The sequence below is a fragment of the Salvelinus namaycush genome, chromosome 31 (genome assembly GCF_016432855.1).
Source record: "Salvelinus namaycush isolate Seneca chromosome 31, SaNama_1.0, whole genome shotgun sequence".
Classification (NCBI taxonomy): Eukaryota; Metazoa; Chordata; class Actinopteri; order Salmoniformes; family Salmonidae; genus Salvelinus; species Salvelinus namaycush.
In genome coordinates this window covers 19,293,654-19,312,924 of record NC_052337.1, presented here as the reverse complement: position 1 = coordinate 19,312,924, position 19,271 = coordinate 19,293,654, and the positions used below count along the sequence as shown (strand labels likewise).

Below are 19,271 nucleotides of genomic sequence, written 5' to 3'. Positions count from 1 at the left end.
TGTTCTAGATGTGTGAATTCTTTCCCTACTTTTAAAACCCCCTGTAGATTGTAGACTTTTTTTTTTAGACTCACTAGAAGGCGGAGTAATGCCATGCTGCTGTATGTTGCAAAGTCAAGAATCCATGGTCCCAGTCAGACCAAAATGACTACTGAAGTGCATTTTTTTCCCCTGAACACTAGGTTGCTGACATGAGCCTGACATGTCTCAACATGGGTATTCTTTTAAACTGCTGATCCGCTTAAGATATTCCAGACTGACCTAGCTAGCTTCAGGGCTCCTATCCAACAGTGGCTGATGTCATGCCTACCTGCTCAACGACTTTCAGAGGATTCCTGTGTCCCAGTCAGCTCTCCGAGACGCCCCGAGGGCTGCTGACTAACAAAGAGACAGAGTTAGATGGGATGCATGACTCACTTCCTGAGGCTCTGGGTCTTGCCCCTCACTAGCAGCTAATCTATTGTTGGTCTATCCATGACCTAACACTATTGGTTGTTTTCCAGATCTTCGCTTCCTCCCGTGTTGAGAGCAAATTACAAGAATTTTACTTTGTCTGCTTTTCATGATGATTTCTTCCTTGTGAGCTGGGAATTGGGACTGTCAAATTCGAGTCTCACTGCTATCATAGCTGAGAAGCGCTAGTTTGTTTGAGAAGAGGTTGGTTACTTAGTGGTCTGACTAGACAGATCTATTGAGGCAGTAGTAGAGACCTATTTCCTAGCTCAATGTGGTTGCTGTTCATCCAACCCTCCCGATGCTTGTCCACACATGGTCCCCACATGCCCCCCCCTCACCTGGCCCCTGGCAACGACTCACGGGTCCCCCACTGAGAAGCGTTGACAACCCTAACCGACAATACCGTCCCTTTTTTAATTTCCTAGAATCTCCCATCACCTCCCTCAATAGCCCAGTGTACCTGCCACTACCAGACCCCAGCGAAGCTGCTGAGTCATTGTTAGGGGACGCAGGCAGGGAGCTCTTGTTGACAGATGGCCTTGGCGAGGCAAAGCTGAGCACCCTTCCCTCTACACAGCCCATCCCCGTCACATGCTGGGGTACACGCCGGAGGCGCCGTGCTCTTTTATAATTTACACACCTATTTATACATCTATTGTAATGGAACCACACCTCCGATCAATTTACCTACCCGACATTCTAGAGTAGATGGTGACGTTTCCCCCCCCATAGGTTTCATCCTTCCATGAACCCGTTTAATCTCCTGTATACCCAAAGCGAGGATTACGTTTTGTTTGATGGTGTCAGAGCTTCCCAACAGAATCCTCTTTACCATCAGATAATACACAAACACTTGGTAGGCTATTCTGTTAAGTGGCTGAGTGTAGCACTGCGTTACTTCAGGCATCAGCCGGTGGTTGCTAAGATGAGTGAAAGGGGATGGGGGGGGGTCATCCTTGAAGGAGGAGCGCATAATGCTGAGGAAGAGGACAAGAGAGCCCCAAGGGAAGGGTGTGAGGAGGAGGAGAAGCTCCACTCTTCCTTTTTTTCTCTAGAGACACACAGAGCTGTGAGTGACTCATGTAGAGACCACATCTAGCATCAACTCATTTTTATGACTCATGATCTATTGATCTTTACAGGTAGAAAATAGTGCAAAGTCATTCTGCATTGGTCGATCAGTAGCTATAGTAGCGTACCTTCCAAAACAGTTAAGTGAGTCACTATGTACATGATGGGCAGAATGAAAGTTAAAACAAATTAAATGAATGATCATGGAATGGTGGAGCTTTGTTCTGCATCTCGATAACGCTGGCCAATAAATTTGACCATCCCGATAGCTAGCATGATGAGTCGGTCTCCTAGTGCCTGGAACATCACTGTCTTTATCACTGAACACTGAGGGCAATGCCCCTGCTGTATCAGCCAGCCTGTATCTGTTTTGTAATGTAACACGGTCACCCTGCGGACTGGGGCGATCAATAAACCCAAGGTCATCCATACATTCAATGAACACTCTCCACGTCGTCTCTCATCACCCTCTAATGTGCCTGAGGGCACAGTACGACAACTGACTTTGTGGCGTCGTGGGCCTTGGAATGCCAAATCCTAGGTAAACGAAGGACCGTGGACGAGAACAAGCCCTGTATTGTCACGTCGGACAGACCTTATCTCCTCTTCCTGTGTCAATCTTCCTGAAATGGAGACTGCGGACCCGTGTCTGGCCCTCTCGGCCTGAGTGGTGTATCGAACGCTGGCAGAACATCAATACCCTTTCGAGCGCTCAGCCGAGTGGACGTTTGCATGCAGTTGATGGTTACTTATTTTTCCACACTGCCAGTGGCGACTGGGTTAAATCACTATACATGTGTAAATGTCGTTTGGGGTCAGCTTTTGGTTCAGTGCCCGTAAAGCAGGAAGTCTAGGCTGATTTTATTTATTTTTAAATTTAAGATCCTGTCTTCAAGCTTCCTCTTTTTCTGGGCCTTATTTCTGCCTTAATAGGTGGGGAGTACCAGGGCCGGGATGTTATAAAGGCCTTTGAATGCGTGGCTTCCTCTCCTGTGCTGTCCCTGGTGAGGGTGGGCTGGGGGACTGCAGACTGGGTGTGTCCTGGGCCACATAGATGGAACAGCATGGGGCGGTGGGCACAGAGACCAACCCAGTGAGGCAGCCACCCACTTCACGGCATTGTCTCTGCACAGCAGGGATGCTTCCTGTGTTTGACCTTCTCCAGCCAATACAACCACAGATGAATCGTTGTCTGTGTGGGAGCTAGGGTGTTTTCTCTGTCGGATAAAGATCAAAATAAGATCTTGTAGATTGTTCATAGAAATTAATGAACATGGGTGAACAACCGTTTAATTCAGAGATAATAGTATTCAGATGTGTCAACTGCACATTACTTTAAGGGTCTTTTTCCATTGTGTGCTGACCATAGCCTGTCTGTCTCGTTCTGTTTACAGGAGCCGTTTGAGGATGGCTTCGCCAACGGGGATGAGCTCACCCCGGCCGAGGAGGCCGCAGCCAAGGAGGCGTCCGAGCCCAAGGGAGCAGTCAAGTTCGGATGGATCAAAGGGGTGCTGGTGAGTAGTCAACCGACACTCTGGTCGGACCTTTTTCACATCCTGAGAGCGTTGTCCCCCTGGTTACCTTTTTGTTATGTGACACTATCTGTGTGTGTCTGTCTCATTTAGCAGACATTTTCATTCAACGTGGCTTACAGTAATGCTTGCATAAATGTTTTACGCCTGGGTGGTCCCTGGAATTGTACCCACTATCCTGGCGTTGCAAGAGCCACGCTATAGCAATTGAGCTACAGAGGACCAATGTGAAATTTCTGCCTCTACAATTGGTACCGCATAAGCACTTCTCTTTTTAGTCCTGACATTGTAGGGAATGCAGTGTCCTCAAGTTATTCTTGAACACAATGTTCAATGGCATAGACCAGGGATCATCTAGATTCAGCCACTGGACTATGTTTTTGTTGAGCGAATGGTTGCGGGGGATGGGGGCGGGACATAAATGCTAATAATTTCTAGACTGCAAATTGACCGCAAGAAGCCCCCTCATTCAAAGTACAGAAAATTCCTTCAGACTCCCACAATTAGGCTCTGTAGTATAAAGTTCCCAGGTGGTTACTTAAACTTTATTTGGAATTCAGATATCAATATGCACATATTATCATTGGACTAAAAGAGTCCTGTGGCTGGCCTTTTTTGGGGTTTTTTTGTGCATATTTTTATTAGTTCCTATTGCAGTTGAAGAGGCACCTCAACAAGTGGTAGATTACATGAGCATGTCACCAAACAAACTGAGGTGTGTGTGTGTGTGTGTCGATCACACTCTACAGGATTCTAGCAAGAATAGCTTTTGCTGATTAATCCTTCCAGGTCTGTCCAGGCCATAGCATGTTTCTGAGACTCTAGTGCACATGTGTCAAACCCATTCCAAGGAGGGTCGAGTGTTTGCGGTTTTTCGCTCCTCCCTTGTATTTCATTTGATGAATTAAGGTCACTAATTAGTAAGGAACTCTCCTCACCATGGTTGTCTAGGGCTTAATTGAAAGGGAAAAAAACAAAACCCAGCAAACACTAGGCCCTCCATGGAATTAGTTTGACAGCCCTGCTCTAGTGTGAGCATCTGGCATGGTTGTAGCACGGTGTTCCCCAAACCTGGTCCTCGGAACCCCAAGGGTTTCGTGTACATTTCGTTTTTTTTTTCTTTTCCCCCTTGCTAAGCTGAATTCAAATAATTAAAACTTGATGATTAGTTATTATTTTAATTAGCTTTGTAGTGTTACGGAAAAAAACTAAATGTACACTTCTGGGTTCTCCAGGACCGAGTTTGGGGAAACTTTGTTGTAGCTACTTGTCACACAGTGCATAGTTTTCAAAATGTACAGTGCTTTTAACTACATCCTCAATTTTCAACTCTACTGATAGTTTTGTCACAGACTGTTGAGTTAAATATCAAATGTGTCTACTCTGGTCTTGGCACCTGTGCTCTAGCCAACAGCTTGCAGATACAGTGCGGCTAGGCTGATGGAGGTTGCTAGTCTACATGATGAGTTTGTTATGGATATGATATTTTAATTTGTCAAGCATCGATCATCATGTCACCGGAGTTAGACCCTCAAGCATCGATCATCATGTCACCGGAGTTAGACCCTCAAGCATCGATCATCATGTCACCGGAGTTAGACCCTCAAGCATCGATCATCATGTCACCGCAGTTAGACCCTCAAGCATCGATCATCATGTCACCGCAGTTAGACCCTCGATTATTTATTGGAAAGCAGCATCAAGCTCATCACCATGCACTTTCACCACCCTGTGATGTTCATCATAATGTATTTAATCTGTAGGCTCATGAACTGCATGCTTTCCTGAGCAGTAGTGGGAGGACCACACACCATGTCATTGCATGACTCCAAGTTTACTTAGAAATAACAGTTATTATATCAATATTTGCACATAAATGACTTTTCCACTGTCATTTCCCGCATAATTAATTTTACAAACACAAAAAGATCCCACAATGTCGAACAAACAAATTGTTCGGCATTTATAAAAGTACACGAAACTTCCTGTTTCCATCACTGCTGTCATCATTTTTTTATTAGGTCTTTACGGTGGATGGAAACATGGTCAATGATTTTTATGCACTTGAAATGGATAAAACGGTGGTAGATATTAATGAATGTTCTTAAGAGGTTGACAGTGATTTGAATAGGCTAGTTATTATTATTTTTTTTTTTACTTACATCAGCCTTGGCCAGGCTTAGTCGGGCAGCCAACATTTATTTCATGATATCATGATATCATGATATTTTCTGGTCCCGTGTAGCTCAGTTGGTAGAGCATGGCATTTGCAGCGCCACGGTTGTGGGTTCGATTCCCACGGGGGACTAGTTTAAAAAAAATAAATGTATGCACTCACTACTACTGTAAGTCGCTCTGGATAAGAGCGTCTGCTAAATGACGTAAATGTAAATGTAAATGTAAATGATATCAACATTTTAATATCATGTATTTCATTGTTGTCCAAAGAGTTTGCCAATTTATATCAGGACTTTAATCCCCGTTTGAACCATTCTTCTGACCGTAATTTGCAATCTTGGCGCTTGTAGCAATTTTGAATAGACAAGTCGATGCCAAGGCGAAACTGCTACTTTCACTAGGTTTGGAATTTTGCCCTTTAACATTCGGTTCAAATCTTGATTGAATACTCATCAGGGCCCAGTTTATCGGATAGGATTAAATGCATAGAAATCATTGACTTGAATGGTACTCCCGTTCTTTTCATAGAATTAAATGCATTGAAATACAATCCGATAACTTTTGAAAAGCTGTGCCCAGGTCTTGGACATCTAATCAGTGGATTCCCACCGGCAATGTTCCAAGACCAGGTTATTGGAAAGCTCTCTGCTGAGTGAAGTGTTCACATTACCTGACATGCGTCCTAACTGCCACCCCTTCCTCTGTGCAGGTGCGCTGCATGTTGAACATTTGGGGCGTGATGCTCTTCATCCGCATGTCATGGATCGTGGGCCAGGCGGGAATTGGTAAGACGACACCCTGGAGTTGAGCTTGGGAGTCTATGTGAATTAATATATATATTTTTTTTTTAATAAAAAAAAAACATGTTTTATTCACACAACCTCACCCCAAACCCCCACCTTCCCGACCATCCCTCCTCCCCTCACCTCTCAACCATTCACCGTCCAGATGCGAAATGTTGCCACACGGCGACATATGCAGTCAACTGTCACGCACTAGCTTGTTTTTCTAGCGGCGCCGCTACTATTCACAGGCCTTCTCAGAATGTGTGAATGCCAGGAGAGGTAGAGCGAGAGAGAGAGGGGAGAGCCTCAACAAGCAGATAATTGGCTGCTCATTATTGCCATTATTTGCCTCTTAGAAGATTGTAGAAATGTTAATGTTGATTATTTTTGTTGTTGTTAATCAATCATGTCCTCCATTTTCTTTCACAGTTCTCTCCTGTGTGATCGTTCTCATGGCAACAGTTGTGACCACCATCACCGGCCTTTCGACCTCAGCGATTGCGACCAACGGCTTTGTACGAGGAGGTATGAACACTTGCATCTTTAAAGCGTGTTTCCAAAAGAACCCCCAAGGACTCCCGGTTCTTCCCAGCCTAGTCTCTACTATAAGACTAGTTAGTTGCCATGTTCATCCCTCTATGAAACCATAAAACGCATGAGTAAATCAACATGGATCGCTAATGTATCATGAAAAGTAGTGTTATCTGTGTAACGGAAGGCTCGTTTTCTGATGGTGTAATACATCTGACACTCCAGGTATAGTCATTGCAGTGCAGGCGAGTATAACTCAATCTGGCTTCAGGATGCGGTCAGTCAGGGTTTCATCCAGGTATAGTCCGGGGTGCCCTGGGGTGAGTTGAGCTGGGCTATTCATCTTACCTCAGCTAAATGTCCACCTGAAACAGCTGTGAGGTTTAGCCAGCAGCATACCACCCTGCATCCCACTGCTGGCTTGCTTCTGAAGCTAGGCAGGGTTGGTCCTGGTTGCTCCCTAGATAGGAGACCAGATGTTGCTGGAAGTGGTGTAGGAGGCACTCTTTCCTCTGGTCTAAAGAAATATCCCAATGCCCCAGGGCAGGGATTGGGGACTTTGCCCTGTGTAGGGTGCCGTCTTTCGGATGGAACGTTAAACAGGTGTCCTGACTCTCTGTGGTCACTAAAGATCCCATGGCGCTTATCGTAAGAGTAGGGGTGTTAACCCTGGTGTCCTGGCAAAATTCCCAATCTGTCCCTCATACCATCACGGTCACCTAATCATCCCCAGCTTCCAGTTGGCTCAATCATCTCCCCTCTCCCCTGTAACTATTCCCCAGGTTGTTGCTGTAAATGAGAATGTGTTCTCAGTCAACTTACCTGGTAAAATAAGGGTTAAATAAATAAAATAAAGAGCTGAACAACTATGAATAGTGGCGTGCGAGTGTGCCACTGCACCATTAGCACATGCTTTAGTCAAGACAACAGATGGGTGATTCGGTTAGTATTGGTCCATTTTCATAGCTGGTAATAGTTGTGAATGGAAGTCCAGAAGTTAGTTGTTGTTTTCCTTCAATTTGTTACATCCCTTATCGGAGGTATTTTTTTCCTTCTGTGAGGAAGCTGATTTTTCTCTCTCTAATTATCAGCTCAAACTTCTCCCCCTCGGAAGTCAAGGACAACTTCACTGTACATTTTCCTTAATATCCCAAACCATTGGGTTTTAATTAACTCCCTCCTTCCCCGGGCCCTAGATATGCCATCGCCTCCACTCTCTAATCTCTTTACCTTGAGGAAGGTCAGGATATTGCAAACAAGAGCCTGACAAGGGCATGCCTTTGCCAGATTTAATAATGGCTTGCCTGATCACTCGCTGATTTCTCTTTCGCTAGAATTCTGATGCAAATCACTTCTCTCGTCCAATCATATCATTGTCCTTCAGTCAAGTTATGCAAATCTACCGGAGTGTGTCAGAGCATGCATCAAATGTAAATAAGTACAGAAACAGTTGTTTTTCTTTTCCAAGCCCACTCCATGTGAATTCCTCCTCACTTTGATGAGAAACCATCAACAGAGGATAAAGAAAACGTGGAGTGGCTTTAATTGGGAGTATGGAACGTTCTGCCCCGGTGTTGCCTAGTGTAATCGGAGATGGCATCAGGTCAGATCACCAAGCGTTCATCAGTGGGCTGATTGGGAGGTCATGGGAAGGGCACCACACCGTTATTCTGCCTCTCCCACCCCACCTGGCCAATGTTCATCAGCGTAGACCTAATTAATGTCTGGTGCTAATGGCCGCAAGTCTTTCTTTGATCATCTCTGGTGATGCAGTAGCTCTTCAGGTGTCGATGGCTGCAGGTGTGTTGTTGCCTTTTAATCTTCAAAGCAAACATTTGATAGCTGTTGTTGGTTCTGTCTTGAACAGAGAGCCCTTAGACATAATAATGTTATGGACCCATAACAAAAAACAGAAACCCTTAATCAAAAAGCTCAAGGGCATGTTGTTAGAAACCAAGACTACAAGACTGTCATTGTTGCTATTACAGTCCAGCCAGTTTGTTTACCGTTTTTACCAGCTCTGTCTGACCTCTGCTCTTCTGAACACTAGACTAGCCACTGGTGCATAGAAATGAGACTCTCGCCAATAGATTAATACTGCAGCTCATTTTATATTCATTCATTCGAGGGCTCGCCAACAATCTGCTCAGTGCTCAGGTTTGCAATCCTAATTCTACCCTCGTCTCTCATAATAATTGACTGATGAGTTGCTCAAGGTGGCGTTATGCTGATTTACAGTACTGTTTTGTTCCCTTTTCTTGGCATGTTTGGATTAATTGGGCTGAGGGTTCCCACGCTACCCATAAACTTACTTAACATTGAACTTCTCTCTGGAATCAATTCAAATATGCAACCTGCAGAGCAGTGGCCGGCTCACATGACATTTGCTTAGTCTCCTGTGTTTGGATATGGAATTAGGTGTCCTCTACAGGTGTGATTTTTACCAGCTGGACCTGGCTATCGTTTACTTCCCTCATCCACGGAACTAAAGATGTATTCTCTTAGGACCTCAACGAGATGTGCCCTGGTTCATTTGGAGTGGAATGAAAGGATGGGGGGAAAACACTGGCCACACATTGCTCCCAGTTTTCGCAGCATGAGGGGAAATTCAATAGTGTGTTTCTAAATCAGTGGTTCTCCCTCAAGTCACTGAGAGCTGGCAGGGAGGTCTGAAATGGATATTAGGATGCTGTCTCTGTGAGGGCAAGGGAAAACCAAGGATTCCATTTTGTTTAGAATATCCTAGTGAGGAAAAGATGAAACTATATCGTAGTAAATGATATTGGTGTTTTCAGCGGGGTATTCCTCCTGGAGACCGCATATTCGATTCATTCTCATAAGGTTTCACGTCTACCACTGACCGATTGTCTTTGGCGTCAGGCAGCAAGGGAGGCTCCATATAGTGTCTGTTTTTGTTTAGAACAGCACAGTAACCATCAGCTCCTCCTCTGAATTGATTTATTTCGAAGTAGACTAATCCATTACCCTTGGGTGGAATGCTAAAACCTTTTTTTCCCCTTGGTAATATTTGTAACGTGTTCAAACATGAACGTCCCCCCTGCTGCTACTGCACCTGCTTTAGCAGGGTGAAGTTGGTGCACTGTGATGCGGTGAACTGAGTGTCAAGAGTAGATTGAAATCACATGCCTTTCGTAGGGTTTACTGTAATACTCCTAATCACAGCACCGTGTAGGTTTCTAATCCCATCCAAACTAATCTTTCCAAGTATTCCAGTTATTCCCACATCTCCCTCCAAATGGTCTCTCAATATCAAAATGCCCCCTTCAAAAGGGCAAATCAAAATGTGCTCTCTGGAAAATGGTTTTGCAATTTGACTTTGATGCTTGAGTGTACTTGATTTAAGTGGAACGAAGAGAGCCAGCAAAAAAATCAAGAATGATCCCACATTAATTTCTCTACCTACTCATGCCCTCAGAGATGAGTCGTTTTGGTTCCTGCCTTTGTCTTGTCCCCCACTTGTGTATGTAGGAGCACCTGAAGTGCTCTCCAAAGCTGTCAGCAGAGACATGGCATAAAGAGAGCTCAACGAGGAACACTACTCAGCCTGTCGCACTACGAACTCATCGGGCAGCTAAATGTGTCAATTAATTTTGTCTCCCATCTTGGAGCTACTCTACCATCTCCACTCTCATTTGAGCTGATATGTTGGTTTAAGCGTGTCGTTGAGAGGAGTGTGCTGCACTCCAGCGACGGTTTGACTGATGTAGGAGAATGCAATAGGCTAGCCTACATATGACAGTTATTTGATTAAACGATTTGTGTTGAACCTTTTTATGAGAGACATTAAATGAAACCCAGTTTTAAATGCCATGTCCATCTGGCCAACTGTCTGTCCATCTGTCTGTCTGTCAGGAGGGGCGTACTATTTGATATCAAGAAGTTTGGGCCCAGAGTTTGGCGGCTCCATCGGTTTGATCTTCGCCTTTGCCAACGCTGTGGCCGTCGCCATGTACGTGGTGGGCTTTGCCGAAACCGTCGTGGAGCTCCTTGCGGTAAGTCACTGAATCTTTCCCCATGTCGTCATCGACGGTTACGTTTCTATCACTCTTTCAATACTTTCTTTTAGGCATTTTTTAATTGCTTTTTCTGGGTACATCTTTGGTTTTTACTCAGAAGGTTTTGCTGATTCATTTAGTCCATGTTGACCGAGCCTACCGTTTGGAACATTGTTTCAACATCTGCAATAAGCCTAATCTAATTGGGCTTTGGTTCTCATGATGTTGTTCAATGTTTTATTCTTGGGTTGTTTGCAAGGAGGACTGAAAACCCACGTTATTTTTAAAGGATGGCTCATGCAAAATTCATAATGACTCTTCTCCTTCCGAGGTCTTTCAAGTATTTTAACCAAGGATTGGCGCGGTACAATCGTGGCCTATTGGTCACTCCTTAGTCACAGACAAGGGTAGTTGTTTTGCGCTTTGCTGATTGAAGCATGCCATTGGCGTCAGTTCTAAGCAGCATGAAATGTATTCGAGGTTAATGTCCTCTGTTCATCAGACTTCAATTTGTTTTGTGTTTTAGTAGTGCTCTGTAATAAAATGAGGTCTGATGTTTTGGGCCTTTCTAAAAGTGGTTGCTTAATGTACAGTACCAGTCAAAAGTTTGGACAACTACTTATTCAAGGGTTTTTCTTTATTTTTACTATTTTCTACGTTGTGGAATAATAGTGAAGACATCAAAACTATGAAGTAACACATATGGAATCATGTAGTAACCAAAAAAGTGTAAAACAAATCTAAATATATTTGAGATTCTTCAAACTAGCCACCCTTTGCCTTGATCAAATCAAATCAAATGTATTTATATAGCCCTTCTTACATCAGCTGATATCTCAAAGTGCTGTACAGAAACCCACCCTAAAACCCCAAACAGCAAGCAATGCAGGTGTAGAAACACGGTGGCTAGGAAAAACTCCATAGAAAGGCCAAAACCTAGGAAGAAACCTAGAGAGGAACCAGGCTATGAGGGGTGGCCAGTCCTCTTCTGGCTGTGCCAGGTGGAGATTATAACAGAACATGGCCAAGATGTTCAAATGTTCATAAATGACCAGCATGGTCAAATAATAATAATCACAGTAGTTGTCGAGGGTGCAGCAAGTCAGCACCTCAGGAGTAAATGTCAGTTCGCTTTTCATAGCCGATCATTAAGAGTATCTCTACCGCTCCTGTTGTCTCTAGAGAGTTGAAAACAGCAGGTCTGGAACAGGTAGCACGTCAGGTGAACAGGTCAGGGTTTCATAGCCGCAGGCAGAACAGTTGAAACTGGAGCAGCAGCACGGCCAGGTGGACTGGGGACAGCAAGGAGTCATCATGCCAGGTAGTCCTGAGGCATGGTCCTAGGGCTCAGGTCCTCCGAGAGAGAGAGAGAGAGAGAAAGAGAATTAGAGAGAGCATACTTAAATTCACACAGGACACCGGATAAGACAGGAGAAGTACTCCAGATATAACAAACTGACCCTAGCCCCCCGAGACAAACTACTCCAGCATAAATACTGGAGGCTGAGACAGGAGGGGTCAGGAGACACTGTGGCCCCATCCGATGATGACAGCTTTGCACACTCTTGGCATTACTGTATGTTGCATTGTACATTCTATTTTGTGAGTTAAGTATTAAATTGTAAAGCTGTTGAAAATAACTTTAGCAGTGAAGTTGATATTCTCCTGTAATTTCTCACAGAGCGTGGATTGCATCATGACTGATGAAATCAATGACATCCGAATCGTCGGAACCATCACAGTCATCCTTCTCCTGGGTATCTCCGTGGCAGGAATGGAATGGGAGGCCAAGGTAAGATAACATACAACTATGTTTGATTGAATAGAGCTCTCAAACTATGACTATCTAGAACTTAAGGTGATATTGAACTGCAACTTGTCTCTGATGTCGAGCCTCAAGTAAGCAGAATTCCTTCCAGACTGAGTGAATGCAGACATTGATGTGCGCTGTGTAGTTGGCTAGATTTAATGCATGTGACTAGTGCTAGTTGTAGTTGGGAGGTGTGGTGAAAGTCGAGCTAACCTGTCCATATGTTCATTCTGTCCACAGGCTCAGATTTTCCTGCTGATCGTTCTGATCACGGCCATCTTTAACTACTTCATTGGCTCCTTCATCCCCCTCCAGTCCAAGGAGTCGCAGGGCTTCTTCGGCTACGACAGTACGATGCCTTTGGTTCTCCCTTTACATAACACAAACTGACATGACTGTCAAACAAAATTGAAGACTGTCAAAGACAATTAGATTGACACATTAGCGGCGGTTGGATTGTGGACCTATAATAATTCTGATGTCATGAGCTCTGTATGAGCACGGGCTAAAATTGTGCCAGAGATGTTTTTGCTGAAATCACAAAACCAAACGAACTGGATTATTTGAAATTAACTTTGCGACCTGATTCCCAGCCCTGAGATCGAGTCTGACTGTCCTAACATACACACTGCTTGCTTTGTCAGCATTTTCTCAGTTTTGCTTAACCCCCCCTCTCCCCCCTCCTTGCTCTAAGGTGGGATTATGATGGAGAACATGGGTCCGGACTTCCGGGGCACAGAATCGTTTTTCTCAGTCTTTGCCATATTCTTCCCTGCAGCCACTGGCATTCTGGCCGGTGCCAACATCTCAGGAGACCTTTCTGTAAGAACCCCAGGTCATTGTTTAAAACAAAATCACAAACAAGCAAAAGACTAACCACAATGAATACAATCAATGGCACTCCTATATTGTCTTAATTTAAAAGCCTACTGTGTGTGTGTGTGTGTGTGTGTGTGTGGGACTTGATATGAAATCAATGTTGGAGACTAAACATTTATTTATATTCACAGGACCCACAACTGGCCATTCCAAGAGGAACACTCTTGGCCATTCTTATCACCGGTATTGTCTACCTGGGTGTTGCAATTTCTACTGGTATGTAGTATTCGCCCCTAACAAGACCAAATAAATATAACAGAGACAAGGTTTGACATTTTGTATTTTTCATTAAAGGTTCATGCATCGTGAGAGACGCAACAGGAAACGACAATGACACTCACAGCGCCCAGATCATGGCCAACTGCACCGACGCCGCCTGCAAGTTCGGCTACGACTTCTCCTCCTGCAAGAGTGGCGACGGCCTGTACAACTGCAGATATGGACTCCAGAACGACTTCCAGGTATGTCTGATTGTGTGCCGTTTCCCACCTAGAACGGAAGCCATTTTGTAGCAATATCACAGTTGAGTAGTGTTAGGTTCTCATTCTCAGAGTAAGAAAACTCTAAGGACACTGTGGAAGCTTAACCAAGTAAAATTCTTCCCAGAGGGTCAATACAGCTGCATTCAGACAAAACATGTTTCCACCACAACAAGTGTATATATACTCCAATTTAGGCACTCCTCCTTCTCTCCAATCCTTACATCTTTTATGGTTCGACAGGAAGACGAAGTGATGGGGTAATAGACCATTCCTTCTCCCTTAAGGGGATCTGACCTGACCTCAACCCCCTTGATGCCTACCTCCACCCGTATCCCCTATAGCAATCCTGTGACTTCCTCCCGTCTACTCAGCACATTCCAAAGCCATCTGGCTCTTACAGATAACCATTAACTTCTGATGTAAAAACCAGTCTCTATCACCCCTCAGATACTATAGTTTTACTTCTGATGTATCATGTCTCTAGGATAGCCATGTTCCAAGTTTGTCCCAGAATCCAACAGTAGTGAGGGGAACTTGAAAAAGCATACTTGGTCCTCTTCATTCCGGGTGGGACATAAGTTGTTGAAGAAACGTATGAACTCTGCCATTTAACCTTTCACATGCTTTTTCCTCAGGTCATGAGCATCGTGTCTGGTTTCGGACCCATCATCACCGCAGGGATCTTCTCCGCCACTCTGTCCTCTGCCCTGGCCTCTCTGGTCAGCGCCCCCAAAGTATTCCAGGTAAGTCCCTAGACTACCCTCCCCAGATACCACTTCCCTCCTCTGTCCCTGCTAGTCAGTTTATGCTTATACTATCCATACTGTATGAAATACTAACATTGTCATGTTAGTTACTGTCCCATAGACGCAGATAAAAGGCAAGATTGTGATCTCGTATCCCAATGTTCCTTCGTCATGTAGTGTCCTATCCGCAGATTAGTATAGCAGTGTCCAATTCCAATGATTTTGTTCCTTCTCCTCCAGGCTTTATGCAAAGACAACATCTACCCTGGCCTGGAGATGTTTGCCAAGGGCTACGGCAAGAACAACGAGCCCCTCCGCGGCTACATCCTCACGTTTTGCATCGCTCTAGCCTTCATCCTTATTGGTACGTAGTACGCTATCCAGGTTTCTGCATCGAATGACAACACTGTTATTCACAATACGAAATTCTGTAGGGTGTCAGGAATGTGACATTCCGTAGTATAGTTCTGTCCTGTTTGGGACTGCCAATTACCTAAAGAGCACTATTGAATGTCTATGGACAGTTGCCAATGAACATATACAAAATGCTAATCTAAATAGTCATGTTTTTGTTTCATTTTAGCCAAGTTGAACATTATCGCTCCCATCATCTCCAACTTCTTCCTGGCCTCCTATGCTCTCATCAACTTCTCTGTGTTCCACGCCTCTCTGGCCAACTCGCCAGGTAAGGCCTCTCTGGCCCACTCGCCAGGTAAGGCCTCTCTGGCCCACTCGCCAGGTACGGCCTCTCTGGCCCACTCGCCAAGTAAGGCCTCTCTGGCCCACTCGCCAGGTAAGGCCTCTCTGGCCCACTCGCCAGGTAAGGCCTCTCTGGCCCACTCGCCAGGTAAGGCCTCATTTCCTGAGGAAAAGTTATATATGCAGAAAGACCGGAAGTTTAATACAACAAAAAAACTGCCACAAAGGTCCTGACTATAGCCACAAATACAAATATGGTACTTTGCTGAAGAAACCTCCTAGATTTGCTAGTTAAAGGGGCAATCTGCAGTTGTTAAATCCTTTAGCTTTTTACCGAAACGGGTGGGAAGAACGCTTTAAACGTTTCAACTGCGGATTTCCTCTTTAAGAGTAAAGTCATGAGTCTTAACTTAAGTCATTGGTCACAGGTCCTTTTGGCTTAAATACTTGATTTAATAGGAAATGATAGGACTTCCACACTAATTACTTCCAGTACAAGGCATACAATAGTCATCCCTTTAAACCACTTCAATGCAGTTATGCAATGGTGGCTCACAAGTTGTCATTCCATTTACTATAGAGGCTAGCCACATGGAGAAGACATCATACCCAGTGGAGTGTTTTTCTTTTTTAGGTTCACTTTTAATGGCTCATCCAGGAATACCTTTTAAACTGATGTCAACTATATAATTACAAATAACATTTGTTTACACTTACACAGCACTCCATGGACGGTCTTCCTAGAAGCTAGGCACAGCCATTCTATGACAGCCTGTATAGGGACTGACAAATCATCTTGAAGGCAGACTCTTTTGACATTGTGGAGGGAGATGGGGCAGTCCTAACTCTGATTCTCAGTGAATAAGACTTGTTTAATATGCATGGCACCAGTGAAATGTGTTGCATAGACTCTTATCTATCTTTGCCATTCCCAAATCACTCAGGCATGTCATTACTTAAGCTATCTGAACATATCCGGCGAGTTGTTTTCTTAAATAACGGCTACTGCCATCTTTATCTTAGGAAAGTAGTTTGGAATGAATGGGAATGTCTCAATGACTCATAATACACACTCAATATTATGCAATTGATACTGTACTTGGCTGAAAACAATACTGCTGAAAAGCAGCGTGCTGCTCTGTATTATTCAATGTAACACATTCTCTATTTTGGATTTGACCCTTGTCTGACTGATTTGTGTCGAGGTCAAACCTCCAGAGGATGGGGTTTAGTACTGAAGCTAGCTTGGGCATAATGGGACAGTGTCATTAATTATCACTCGGTTGATCAAAGATGGACGCTGTCCACTCAGTTTCAACTGTCAGTCTAACGGTGTCAAGAAATCAAGATCTCTGCTTAGATTTACTTTTTTTTTTATGCCTAGTTGAAATCACTTATGCTTTAGTCATGATGGAAGAAACAGATGAACCATTTTCAATGTGATATTTTTAACCTGTTGTATCGTTCAGCAATCGTTGTATAAAGTGACGTTTGTTTTTCCCTTAATACCAAAAAACCCTAGGAGAACAGAAGGTAGAGTTGATATCTAATTCTGACATTGTCCGCACAGACCATTCAATTACACAGACTTAAAGGGTACATGACTCACCAAAGGCAAGGAAATAGACACTTGGCTTCTCACCTCTAGAAACTCTCAACCTGGCAATGTCTAACGCCTTCTATTCTGGCTCTAGCCCATTGTCTCTCTCCCATGACTGCATGTAAAAACAGTCATGTGGCAAAGAATGACGTCACAAACAATGTACCCTTTAGGTCGTGTGTATTTTTGTAGTTCTTGTCATTGTGTAACCGTGCACACAGTCAAACTGTGCCCCATTGTTCCAGTTTACTAAACTCCCACTGGTCTAGTGTCTTTAGTACCCAATAAACGGGTTTCCAGTAGCCGTGGATGTAACATTCTCTTACAATGTTTTAACTGGTTGCTAACTCTGAATTTTAACTCCATTTTTAATCCAAGTGCATATCCATGCTCTTATTCATTCAGTGACATTGCCATATTAAGCCGCCTCCCATTGTTTTGTTTTTTTAATGATTCAGTAATTTCACTAAAACCATGTATGTGAAGACGTAATGCAAGTCGTAAATGTGCTTTACGACAAGAGCTTTCAGCTATGGTAAGCGGCTCGCCATAGAGTCACTGGTTCTTCATAGACATGAGGGGCAGATTTGATCGAACCTTTTGGATTCTACCTCTTTTCAAGTTCACATTTTCTTCCTTAAATTTGGTTATATAATTCCCATAACAGCCCCTCTGTCTTTTACAAGGACAAATGTCCTATGCTGTCACCCCTTGGTATGGCTGACCCCTCAAGTGCATTTTATCAGGGTCCTTCTAAGGAAGTTCACCTAACGTTTCGCTGAACCCTAGGATGGCGCCCCAGCTTCAAGTACTACAACATGTGGGTGTCCCTGGCTGGAGCCGTGCTGTGCTGCGTGGTCATGTTCGTCATCAACTGGTGGGCAGCCTTGATGACCAACGTCATTGTCATGGGCCTCTACATCTACGTGAGCTACAAGAAGCCCGGTGAGTGACTCGTCAACAGGCCAAGTCGGCCATCTTGGATTGCCTCAACATCGACTAGTGTTATTTTGCCAAGATAGGTGCTCATTGTGAAACTTGATGTGGATTATCGTTGACGTGGATTATCGGTTATTTTACTTTACAAATTATAGCAGAATCTTTCATGAATTAGCCTACAAAAAACATTTCCCGAAAGAGGTCCTATTGAAGGTCAATCGATGTAAATTACACTTTCACCACTTAACGTAAATAATTGCCTAGTTCTTTTGATTCCACTGAAATGTCATCCTCTGATGAAGCCACATTAGCACAGTGCACTGGAAGTCAGTCCCTTGATGCCCAAAGATGCTTTGAACACAGAATGTGAATCAGGTCTCAGTATTGATATTTCAAGTTATTTTATTGCTGATGCACATGTGTATTTTGGTGAAGTGGTAAGCATTTGCATCACAATGAGGTGTTTGTTATGCACCCTCTGCTGCAGTGCAGCCCAGGCCAACACGGTTTAAATGTATTTATAGCAAAACGCAGGGTTGTGGAAACTGTCTGAATTCAACCGGAATGAGCTGGCTATTCACAATATGATATTGCATTAAGAGTGGCTTGTGGCTCCATTTGCAGGTTAGAAAATAACATTTTCGTGGGAAACTTAGATTTTCTGTTAATTAGCATATGGATTTCTGAACAACTTTTTGTTCCTTCTATGACGTTATCTAGTACATGAAGAGACTTTCCCTCCGGTGTTTCTATGGTGATTTGCCAAAGGGCTGGCTCGTTCTGTTAAGCTACCCGCCCACGCAAGGCAGTGTGACATTAAATGGGGGCCTTTTTGAAATGTCTAGAGCTGGGAGGGTGCAGCATGTGGGGGACCAGCTACATGCTGCTACATGCCCTCGCCTGTGTTGGTGCTCAGCCTCTCTGGCCTGGCTGTGGAGGTCCCCAAAGGGGTCAGATGGCTATCTGGGTCCCCAGATGATAGGAAGGCCCCATATGGGACCTCTGGGTAAACACACCTGACCTGCGCTAGAAACCCCAGCAGAGCACCAGACACCAATATAGACATCTACAGAGAGGCTTTGTATGAACCCACAAATACACACATGGCTTCACACACTCAGTTTGACATGCATCTCTAATACACAAATGCTCTCCATCACAGATTTACACACACACTCACACGGTGAGTCACAGCTCTACACACACACACACACACACACACACACGTACACAGCATCCCTACTGAGTCCCACACTGCATGGAAGTTGCCCCAGTGGCCTGACCGTCTTAATGGCCACCCATACAGGGTCCTGACTCCAGAATGTGACTGTTTGTCCTGTCTTCCAGATGTGAACTGGGGCTCTTCCACTCAGGCTCTGACATACCATCAAGCCCTGACCCACAGTCTGCATCTCAGCAGTGTTGAGGACCACATCAAGAACTTCAGGTACTGTACAGAACCCATTCCCATATACACACGCTTTCACTTCTTAGACCAAAGGAAAGGTATGTCTCGTCTTCAAAATGCGCTCGCCCGTATTTATTTA

General features: G+C 44.3%; 1 protein-coding gene across 1 annotated transcript in view; it reads left to right on the top strand.

Annotated features, from left to right (window-relative positions):
* The window catches only part of slc12a2 (solute carrier family 12 member 2), a 71,527-nt gene that overhangs the window by 30,784 nt on the left and 21,472 nt on the right, over positions 1-19,271 (top strand). The window contains exons 2-15 of the mRNA XM_038970029.1: positions 2,922-3,041; positions 5,947-6,022; positions 6,452-6,547; positions 10,427-10,566; positions 12,251-12,361; positions 12,620-12,728; positions 13,074-13,201; positions 13,390-13,474; positions 13,553-13,719; positions 14,376-14,483; positions 14,727-14,850; positions 15,070-15,171; positions 17,575-17,730; positions 19,072-19,171. Coding sequence (XP_038825957.1) covers positions 2,922-3,041; positions 5,947-6,022; positions 6,452-6,547; positions 10,427-10,566; positions 12,251-12,361; positions 12,620-12,728; positions 13,074-13,201; positions 13,390-13,474; positions 13,553-13,719; positions 14,376-14,483; positions 14,727-14,850; positions 15,070-15,171; positions 17,575-17,730; positions 19,072-19,171 — 1,622 coding nt within the window. The remainder of the gene's footprint in view (positions 1-2,921; positions 3,042-5,946; positions 6,023-6,451; positions 6,548-10,426; positions 10,567-12,250; positions 12,362-12,619; positions 12,729-13,073; positions 13,202-13,389; positions 13,475-13,552; positions 13,720-14,375; positions 14,484-14,726; positions 14,851-15,069; positions 15,172-17,574; positions 17,731-19,071; positions 19,172-19,271) is intronic.